The 11,179-nt window shown below is 40.6% G+C and overlaps 1 protein-coding gene across 2 annotated transcripts; it reads left to right on the plus strand.

Annotated features, from left to right (window-relative positions):
* The first annotated feature begins 256 nt into the window (after positions 1-256).
* On the plus strand, positions 257-11,179 carry LOC147333093 (uncharacterized). 2 transcript variants are annotated; one of them, XM_086290037.1, is made up of 11 exons: positions 257-515; positions 4,016-4,069; positions 4,145-4,240; positions 4,346-4,405; positions 6,294-6,344; positions 6,457-6,540; positions 6,614-6,658; positions 7,121-7,198; positions 7,297-7,356; positions 8,335-8,394; positions 8,501-11,179. In XM_086290037.1, the coding sequence occupies exons 1-11, from the start codon at positions 300-302 to the stop codon at positions 10,739-10,741; spliced, it is 3,045 nt and encodes a 1,014-aa protein (XP_086146163.1). In that variant the 5' UTR covers positions 257-299; the 3' UTR covers positions 10,742-11,179. The 2 variants fall into 2 exon arrangements, with proteins under 2 accessions (XP_086146163.1, XP_086146164.1); XM_086290038.1 differs by lacking the exons at positions 257-515; positions 4,016-4,069; positions 4,145-4,240; positions 4,346-4,405 and adding an exon at positions 5,598-5,982 and having other exon boundaries at positions 8,501-11,178.

The following is an 11,179-nucleotide window of genomic DNA, read 5'->3' on the forward strand; positions in this document are numbered from 1 at the left end:
AAATGACATGAGCAGAGACTACAGGTCAATAATTAAATTAGTGGCCTGTCTTGGTTAATCTTTGCCAGTCAAGAAGAAAGGTCAAAGAGACTGTAATAATAGTGGCTACAGTTTTTACTTTGTTGTTTTTAACATATTATTACGTTATTATAAAGCCTTCCCCTCCAAAAAAAACAAAACATTTTTTGCCTTTTTTTAGTTTGTTTGTTTTTTTTTTCAAGAAAAAACTATCCATTCACACTTCCGGTGCAGGGGGAAGCGCTTCCTGATAGCTGAAACCCGTAATGAATACGTGAATCATGCCTCGCAAAAACGAGCTTTCGGAAGCTTTACGATCGCAAATTGTTGATCTGCACAAAGCTGGAAAAGGTTATAAAATAATCGCACGCACTTTGGATATTCATCGCTCCACAGTTAGGAAAATTGTGTATAAATGGAAGCGATTCAGTACTGTGGCTACTCTGCCGAGAAGTGGGCGCCCTACAAAGACGTCTGCAAAGACAAAGATCAGCGAGGTAACCCTTAATTACTCTGCAAACAGCAAATCAAGCAGCCGTGTGTACAAAACTAGACGCCTGCAGCATCCAGATGAGCTTCTTAGCTCTGAACCCTGATGAAAATAACGCTGCTTCACAGCTTTCGGATAACTGGTGTCAACTGGAAAGAAAAAAATATGGAAGTTATTATTTAGCGGCCAGTGGTGCCAGCTGTGTATAAGTGGGAGGTACGTGTCAAAGTAAGATCCGATTACGGTAGCCGGGAGTCTTCCTGCATTACACTGTAACAAATGATCGGCGCTATTCACCTACTCTGATGTTTCAATGTGGTAACATTGTATCCAAAAAAACCGCAAAACCTTCTGTCATTAAATGATTTCTACCGAAAGAAGCTTTGTTTAACTATTTGCTAGATACACTGAAAAAAATGTCTTTTTTAGTCATTATTACTATTATTTGCATACTTGTCACACGTTTAAGAACATCAAACAAATTAGAATATTAGGCAAAGATAAATTGAGTAAAAACAAAGTGCAGTTTTTAAATGATGATTTCATTTATTGAGGGAAAACACGGCCCTGTGTGGAAAAATAATTGCCCCCTAAACCAAGGGAGGTATATGATTGTGCCACCCTTGGCAGCGAGAACTGCATCCAAGCATTTGCAATAACTGGAAATGAGTCTTTCACTGTGGAGGAATTTTGGCCCACTCTTTGCAGAATTGTTTTCATTCAGCAACACTGGAGGGTTTTGGAGCATCAACGGCCTGTTAAAGGCCATGCCAAAGCATCTCAGTTGGAATTAAGTCCAGACTTAGACTAGGTTGTTTTTTCTTTCTTTTTTTTTGCCCATGTAGCCCCAGACCATCACATTATCACCATCACGTTGCCAGATGTAAAGGAAATCAAACTTTTCAAAAAGTTCATCTTCTGTCTCATTAGTCCACAGAATCCTTTTTGGTCAGGAATGGTTTTCTCTTTGGAACTCTCCCATGGATGCCTTTTTTGCCCCGTCTCTTTCTTATTGTTGAATCATGAATGCTAGCATTAAGTGAGACAAGTGAGGCCTGCAGTTCTTTAGAAGTTGTTCTTTTGTGTGTGTGTGTGTTTCTTTTTAGTCTTTTTGAGTAATTTTGGTAGGACAAGAGAACAGTGAGAAGGTTTACCACTGTTCAAAGTTTCTCCATTTGTGGATGATGTCTCTCACTGTGGTTCACTGATGTCGCAAAGCCTAATAAATGGCTTTGTAATCCTTTCTGATGGTTGTCAGAAATATTAAAATTACCTTGATATGTGAAACATATAAGTGTGACAAATCAGGAAGCCTTCTTTCTGATTTGTCACACTTACATGTTGGGAAGCATTTCACGAGGGATTTTTTATATTTACATTTTCTAAGAGCCGGAATATCTCTGAATGTTGTTTGCAAATGTGTTTTTAAAGAGTGTGAATATATAATTATACCCTAAAAAGGCATAAACTATTCTGAAAGTCATTTCAGTTCATTTCTTTTAGATTAAAAAGGAATTTTAATTAGATTAGCTACAAAATTTGAGTTATTTATTTTTGTCAGTTCACCCCCTGTAATTAACCACAAAGACTTGCACAAGGGGTCGTGGGGTCTTGTTCCTGAGTGATGGGAGAAGGGAGCCGGAGATCGACAGACGGATTGGTGCTGCGGCCGCAGTGATGCGGACGCTGCACCGGTCCGTCGTGGTGAAGAAGGAGCTGAGTGTAAAAGCGAAGCTCTCAATTTACCGGTCGATCTACGTCCCTACCCTCACCTATGGCCACGAGCTGTGGCCGAAAGAACGAGATCACGGATACAAGCAGCGGAAATGAGCTTCCTCCGATGGGTGGCTGGCCTCTCCCTTAGAGATAGGGTGAGAAGTTCAGCCAGGGAGGGGCTCAGAGTAGAGCCGCTGCTCCTCCACATTGAAAGGAGCCAGCTGAGGTGGTTCGGGCATCTGACAAGGATGCCTCCTGAGCGCCTCCTGAATGAGGTGTTCCGGGCATGCCCCACCGGGAGGAGGCCCCGGGGCAGACCCAGGACACGCTGGAGAGATTATATCTCTTGGCTGGCCTGGGAACGCCTTGGTGTTCCCCCAGATAAGCTTGAGGAGGTGGCTGGAGAGAGGGAGGTCTTGGCTTCTCTGCTTAGGCTGCTGCCCCCGCTGCAGCCTAAGAAGATGGATGGATGGACTTGCACTATATTGTTTCAGTAGTTATTGTGAAACACATGCACACAGAGAAATAACGAGGTGAACAGGATATCCTGTGCCTCAATAATCCTCGAAGCTCAACTCTTCCACTCCAGCTTGTTAATCAACCAGGGACCCAGGCGGAGTTTGAATTCATTTGAAAGCCTGATGCTTCGCCTTGTCCTCCCTGGCTTAAAAACTCAAAAAACACTTTTATTTGCTGTTATCGATTGTCCACCTGGGCCTTACTCAGAGTTTCTGTCTGAATTCTCAGACAGTAGTGGGGAATAGATTTCATCACAGTCGATTTCTTTCTACAAGTGCTGCAACTAAGTATAAGGATATAATTCACCCACTGTTATCTTCTTCAACGCCTTGTGCCAACACAGTGCAGAGCAGGTACCTGAATGCTCCTCCCACAAAGGTCGATTATCTTGTTAATAGTTGTACTTCTTAACTGCGTACAACTTTAGATACTGTAGCTCCACTGAAAAAGAAAGTACTTGCCTTCCTGGTATAACTCTCAAACGTGGACTTTAAAGCAGATAACTCATAAGCTGGAGGAAATGACGTCTCACTAATCTGGAAGATTTATTGTAGAAGACCTGAAAAAATAGTTTGCTGCTTTATGAAAAGCTAGAACACCTTATTATTCATCACTGATTGAAGAAAATAAGAACCACCCTGGGCTTCTCTTCAGCGCTGTAGCCAGGCTGACAAAAAGTCAGAGCGCTGTTGAGCCAACCGTCCCTTTAACGTCAACTAGTAATGACTTCATGAACTTCTTCATGAATTAAATTTTAACCATTAGAGAAAAAAAATTACTCAATCATCTCACAGATGTAACATGATCTACAGCTACAATTGATCTTTCTGAGCTAACTTCAGTAAATAATTCCTCCAAACCATCAACATGTCTTTTAGACCCTGTTGTTGGGGTTTTCTCTGTTTTCTTTGTATTATTTTTCTTATAGAGCACCTCGAGGCAACTGTTGTGGTGATTTGGCGCTATATAAATAAAATTGAATTGAATTAAATTAAATAACATGGGTGACATCATATTTCATGCAACAACAAAGAGGGCACGTTACTTTTCCAGTCTCTAAAGATGCAGTATTGCCCAGGATTTCATTTTTATTTGTATGAAATTATTTTTTAATGTTTGATGCCCCCAAAGGTCTGGCTGTTCACATGATGGCTTCGTTTAATTAAAGAAATGTTAATCACGCTGCTGAAATCAATGACAAGTTGATATCTGAGGTGCAGCCAGACATTAATGTTTACCATATGTCTTGATGCATCTTTTTCTGTTTCTCAGGTTGGTCATGGCCCTAGTGAGCCAAAAGACAGAGGAGATTCACACACTAAAAAGGTAAAAATTCATTAATGCAAGGACTGATGAACTTTGGGAGGAAAAATAGAAAGACAATATCATTCTATTTTTCAGTTAAAAAGCGAGAGAGACTCTACCGCTGTCCGCAGTGATGCACAGATTATATATTCCTGCTCATCTGATACTGAAGCTACAGATGATGATCCTGTGGTGTGTGAGCTCAGAATAAATTAAGCATTTTCTGCTTTGTTTTTTTTCACAATATTAATATGATCATATGAAGACATTTATAGGTCATCCCTTCCTGTCATCTAGGCTGGACGTGCGTCTGCTGGACCATCAAATAATAGAGGACAAGGTGTAGGCCTTAAAACGGTAAAACATCTTCATTTTTAAAGTTTGAAAACAAAAGAGCCCTCTAATTTTGTTTACTTGTTCAGAGAGATTATAACCCTTAATGGAGAGAATATGAGGTCTGGTTAAAATGTGCAAAGACTCTATTGGGGAAACTATGAAATAAAAACATATCTGATCTAAATTTGACTCCAGGCTTATTCAGGCTGGTATCTTTGTCCAGTCCACTTTGTCTGCCTGGAAATTTCAGGTTAATACTGCTAGGAGTAGAACTAACATTTCCAGCCAAATTTAAATGTTCAACTTTTTATATATGCACTCATTGCATGGGAAAAAAGAAGCCTTTCCAGAAAGCTGCAGTACCTCAAATGGCGATTGAGTTATACATATAGATTGTATATGAAGGATGGACTTAACCATGGTCATATCATCTGTGGGTATGTGGAGAACCATGAAGCCTTATTATTGGTATTTTGGCCACAGCCATGTTGGCCTTTCAGCGCAAGACCACATTTGGACGGGAGAATTGAATGAAGTTATCAGCAACCAGTATTCATACACGTTATGGCTGTAGTACACCCAAATACCTGCTAGAGTAAAAAGAAGATATCACTAATAAAACAGTTTTTTGTACCAGGATGTGAACATGTCTAGGGCTGTGCGATATGACCAAAATCTCATATCCCGATAAAAGACCTCTACCATCCGATAACGATATAAATCATGAAAATTTTAAATTTTTTGTAAATTCTGTGAATCTCGGGCAGCTCGACTTGCGTGAAGTGTTTCTAGCTGGGCGTCGTGTACCTGGAGTCCAGTGTTTTAACCGATGCATGAAACTATATATTTTTAGACATAAGTTGTAACGGCCGCCGTTTTCTTTGTGAGTATTTATTACACGGTGTGCTGCGGGGAAAAGCCTGTTCTAACGTTTGAGTCTAAGGTTTATTTTTTAGCACCTGGCGGCTCTTTTTTGTTCCTCATATGTAAAACACTCTGCATACCCTTTCACGTGATTCAGTTTATTTTGAAAAGTCTCAACAGGATCTTGAGATTTATTCTGAAAGGTTTATGTGGAAAATAAACAAGCGGACACGTGATGGTTTTACCGTCGTTGTTGCTAACGACAACGCATAAAAACAGTCGCTTGTCCGTCTGTAGTGTGGTTATATTAAATATTAGAGAAAGAGAGAACTTTAAGAAATGAATATAGCCACTACAGTGACATCAGAACGGTGAAAAAATATTGCCGTAAACAGTTTATTTTGCAACACCACGAAACAAACGATAGAGTAAAATGAAACGATAGACGTTTTTATATCGTCATCCGATATATATCCTTATATCAAACAGCCCTAAACATGTCTACTTCTAAAGTTGGACAGTTTAACATGACACTCTGTGGGTTTCACTCACTTTTGAAGCCAGTTTCAAGTGACCACTTGAGGAACTGCAGTTTTTGGCACTTCTGTGCTTGGTTTTGATTTTTAGCCTTGCAAATTGACACTTGGATAATCTCCATGGAACTCCATGCTCTCCATTGTTAATTTCCCATTTACAACAAGTGTACTGGGGTAAAAGGTTTTTACAACTCACAGGTTTGGATTGTATTCAAGTTTTAAGCGATGTATTATTGGATGGATGCTTTGAATGACGTGGGTATCGCTATAGCTGTGATAACCACTAACTCTACTGTGTTCACCTTTTGTTTAAGAAACATTCTAAATGAACATAATGTCTCATTCTAGGTTACTACATGGCTGTAGTTATTTTAGTGCTTGACTGAGGTTTTGGTTATTTATTTTGTCACGTCTCTGGGCACATGAAGGCAAAAGTGTGCTTGAGTGACAGGATACTTGTGTTTTTTTTTCTTCTGGCTCACATCTATATTCTGTCTCTTTCTCTATAGCAGCGAAAGGCTACTGCTGTTTCATCTAATGACGAGACTACAGAACAAGACGTTAGTGTTTATGTGTTTGTTAAAATTGTTTAAATGTTTGTATAAAATAAATATCTGATTTTTAAAAGTAATCCCATAAAACACGTCATTCTATATTTCTCTTTAAATCCAGAGAGACTTTAACACCACCCACAAGGATGTAGAGATTAAACATTCCTACTCATCTGATACTGAAGCAACAGATGAAGAGAATATGGTGTGTTAGCTACCATACAGTATTAAAATTGTCACATGGAGACGTTTGTAGCTCATCATTTCCTGTCTTCCAGGCTGGACCGTCAGATATCAGAGGAGGAAGTTCAGACCATAAAATGGTAAAGTTCCTTCAGTTTAAGCATTGTTTGGAAAGAGAAGAACCTTTCATTCTGTTTACCTTTTAAAATCTAAAGAGACACTGAATGGACATAGTCCGCATAGGAAAAACAGAAAAATACCATCTCATTATTATTAACATGTCTGATCTAGATTTGACTGCAGTTACATTCAAGCTGACCTCTCTAGTCCTTTTAGGGAGGGATCAAAAAATAGCAGATAGTGTAGATTGCACCTTTACATAGGTGATGTTGCAGAACTTCATATATGATCACCAGCCACTTTGTGAACCACCCTAATTCATTATAGAATGTAATAACATCACACAGTTGCTGCAAATCTGTTGGCTGCACATCCACAATCCAAAACTCCTATCTCATCAGATTCCACCAAAGTGCTTTATTGAATTGAAATTTGGGGCAGTTAGCATCTTCGTTCTGTTTTCTTGTTAAAATCCTCAATAGGTTATTATGAAAGAAAACACCATCTGTAGTGATGGCAACACAGATTCCTACTCATCTGATGAAGATGAAGAGCCTATGGTATGTGAAGCAACAATAAGTAACGATAAGTAGGTTTATTAACGATATCAAAATGATGACATCAAGATGCTCCTCAGTCATCCTTTTCTGACTCTTAGGCCAGTCATCTGTTAGCTGGAATAGGAGAGAGCAGAGGAGGAGATCCGGACCATGAAATGGTAAATATGCACATGCAGAAATAATTACTGTGTATCCACCCATATGTACATACACCCATACGGGTGTAATATGATGTGATATGGGAAACAGTTTTTTGTACCAGACTGTAAATATGATAATTTCTGGACATTTTGCCAGAAATCTGTGGGGATTGACTCTATTCTGGTGTGTGTGTGTGTGTGTGTGGGGGGGGGGGGGGTTAAACCCAGTCTCAAGTGGCCACTGGAGGAAGGACAGTTTTTTTCCACTTCTTCATTTGCTTTGGTTTTTGTTCCTGGAGCTTTCTCTTTTTGACACAAAGGACCAGAGGTTCTATTCCAAGCTCCTCATCCTATCTCTGAGGCTTAGGTCAGCCACCCTATGAAGGAAAATCATTTTGGCCACTTGTATTCGCAACCTTTCCTTACCTTTTCACCAGTCCAGCAGTCGAATCCATTTTCTACCTTCTGATCAGTTGTGAATAAGATCCCAAGTTTCTTGAATACCCTCACCTTTAGCAATCTTTCCCCCAACCAAAAGGCAGAATTCTAACATTTTCCAGCAGAGAGTCGTGGCCTTAGATTTAGAGTCCTAAATTTCATCTTGGACATTTCAGACTCAGCTACAGGCTGCTGCAATGCATGTTGAAGGTCATGCTCCATGAAGCTAACAGAACCACCTCAACTGCAAGAAATGTGGATTATATTCTTAAGTTCTCAAAGGGGATACCTTCCTCATCCCAGGAAAGTATGAGAACCTTCCCATACTTGTCCCAAATATGATTGGATACAGGAGCAAACCTGATGGAGTTCAACACAGACTGAAAATGTACCTGAATTTGTGCCAAAGACTCCGACACAGCTTGGATTTAGAGGTTAGGAGTTTGCTCTAATTTTGGAGACTGTATGTGTAGGTGAAGAGGAGCTTAAATGTGAGCAAAACAGCAGGGTTTTTCGTATAATATACCTGCTTATATCTCTTTCTCTTTTATGTTGTAGCACCAAGGAGCGACCAACTCTGCTTCATCTGATGATGAAACTACAGAAGAAGATCCAACAGTTAGTATTTTTCATTTGTTATTTTTTTACATATGGAAATGATGACATTTTGGTTCATTTCTACTACATTTAGCTTTTAAAGCATATTTCTGGCCTGTGTTACTAGGAGCAGTTTTTCTGTGAAGAGAAGAAGATATATGCTGGTTCCTCAGTCACAATGGGAGCCCTCCTCCTGCTCCTCCTGGCGTTCATTGTGAAGCACGGCTTGTCAAAAGCAGCATCCAGAGATCTCCTGCACCTCCTAAACTTGGTGGTACCCGGATGTGTTCCAAAGTCGCTTCGCTTTTTAAAAAAGCATTCGACTGATTACAATGGAAAGACTGAGATTCACTTTTATTGCCCCAGGTGTACAAACTACCTTGGTGTGGATCCCGGTAATGAGTGTAGTGTGTGCCAGCAGAGCTTGAGCAGAAAATATCTGATCTTGAAGGCTTACTACTTCCTTGTAATGCCGCTCGAAATTCAGCTAAGAAACCTCCTTGCACGCGTCCACTCAAAGCTTGGGAAGCATTTCACGAGGGATGATTCCTTTTCTGATGTCCACACTGGAAACGAATACAAGAGTGAAAGACAAGACGGCAGTATTACACTCACCTTCAACTGCGATGGCTCGCCCGTGTTCAGCTCCTCAAAATACTCCATCTGGCCCATCCTGTGTACCATCAATGAACTACCGTATGTGGAACGGTGCAAAAACGTTCTGTTGCACACTTTATGGTTTGGCAAAGGAAAACCACAAGTTCAGAGTTTTTTGACTCCGTTCATTAACGAGCTTCAGAAACTGTCTGCTGCAGGGTTCTGTTGGAAAGATGAGATCGGCTCGGAGCATCACACCACGGTAACAGTTAAAATATGCACATGTGATGCGATAGCAAGAGCAATGGTGCAGAACTTTGAGCCGTTCAACAAAGAATTTGGTTGTGGTTTTTGCTACCACAAAGGTGAGATGGTTATAAAGGGCAGGGGTTTTACCAGAGTTTACCCGATACAGATGGACGGCTGTGATCTGAGACACATGCCTGAAACGGTGCAACTTGCTGAGTTAGTGATGGGAAATAGTTATGACCAGAGTCAAATGGGGGTTAAAGGTCCAAGTCTCCTGTTTCTTTTGCCGTCATTTGACATCATCAAAGGCTTTGTTCCAGATTACATGCACTGTTTTTGTCTGGGCGTTGTCCGTCAGTTCGTCAATCTGTGGTTCGACCCGCTTTATGCCAGCAAGGACTTCCATTTGACAGATGAGCATTTAAACGACCTGGACAGAGCCTTGTGTGAGATCCAGCCACCAAATGAAATCAGCCGAAGTCCCAGGAGCCTCAGTGAGAGGATGCATTGGACAGCTTGTGAGTGGAGAGCATTTGCTCTCCTCTATTCTCCTGTAATACTGAGGAATGTTTTGCCAGCAGTGTACTACAAGCACTGGATGCTTCTTCCTTGTGCCCTTCACGTCCTCCTCTCCCACTTTGCCACTCAGGATGAGCTCAACTGTGCAGAGTTGTGTCTGGTTCAGTTTGTAGCACAGATACCGTCTCTCTATGGACTCGAGCATTGTTCGTACGACTGCCATGTGTTGACGCATCTTACAGAAGGTGTCCGGAACTGGGGGCTTTTGTGGGCCAATTCAGTCTTTGTTTTTCAAGACATGAACAGCAGACTGTTGCAGATGTACTCTGGTACGCAGTCAATTTCATTACAGATTTTCAAGAATTTCTTTTCATATGAGAAAATAATAAGACAAGGAAGTGCTACCCTTCAGGACGCCAGCACAGAAATCAAAGACTTCTTCTGTTCCATGGCAAGTTGTGATCGTTTTACAAAGTCATTAAATTACATTGGAGAAGAGTTAGTGACTCTGGGAAGTGGCTCTCAGAGAGTTTTGACACCAAGAGAAATTGCAGCGTTGCAGAAGAATGAAACACTTTCGTGGTGCCAGCCACATCGTGACAGTGTAACTGAATATAAGCGTTGTGTTTATAAGAACATGCTGGTTACTAGTTTGGAGTGCAGTGGCACATTAAAAAGAAACAATTCAGTAATAGAAACAAGCAGTTGCTTTGCTGTGGTGGAGTCCTTGGTCGTTGTACCGAAACCCTGCAGCTGTGAAGGAAGGCCCGACTGCTCGTGCAGAGAACTGGTCTTTTTCTGCAAGCAGCTGCAGCGACTAACCAGACAGCCAACTATCCAGGACACACAGATCAACACAAACATCGCCAAATTCCTTGTAAAAGTGAGGAACTCAAATGAACTGTGTGCAATAACATGCCAGGACATTGTTTCCAAATGCTTCATGATTGAACACGTGGGTCACTTATATGTCATGAGAATGCCTGTGTTTGAGACACATTAAAGTCTGTCATTTATGATTCATGTCAGACCTCTCTGAGCTTGGGTTGGAAATGTTGGAAATGCTCCAACCAACCTTCGCCACTTTGACAACCCCTGATTAAATCAGATAACTCAAATAAGAAAACATGCTGTCTATTTTCCAACAGGTGATACATTCAACACAACCCTGGGCAGTACCGAAACATGCAATAAGCACAACCTCTGTATTGCATTACTTTATGCTCTTATTGCACCAGCCGGACAAAGTGCATTAAAAATACTATTTTATTATTATCTTTTTCAGTTGTGCAATTTTCTTGTTGTACATTAAAGTGCACCTGTACATATGTTTGGTATGTAGCAGAAACTACCAGTGAAGGTCCTTCAATTTCATGCTTGTTTTATTCAACATCAAATTGTTAATATCAGCTTTGATTAAAAACTTGAATCTTTGAAAAAT

The sequence above is a fragment of the Aulonocara sp. 'chitande type north' Nkhata Bay genome, linkage group LG4, assembly GCF_057382095.1.
Source record: "Aulonocara sp. 'chitande type north' Nkhata Bay isolate Kocher_YH1m ecotype deep benthic linkage group LG4, A_spYH_male_GT1.1, whole genome shotgun sequence".
NCBI lineage: Eukaryota > Metazoa > Chordata > Actinopteri > Cichliformes > Cichlidae > Aulonocara > Aulonocara sp. 'chitande type north' Nkhata Bay.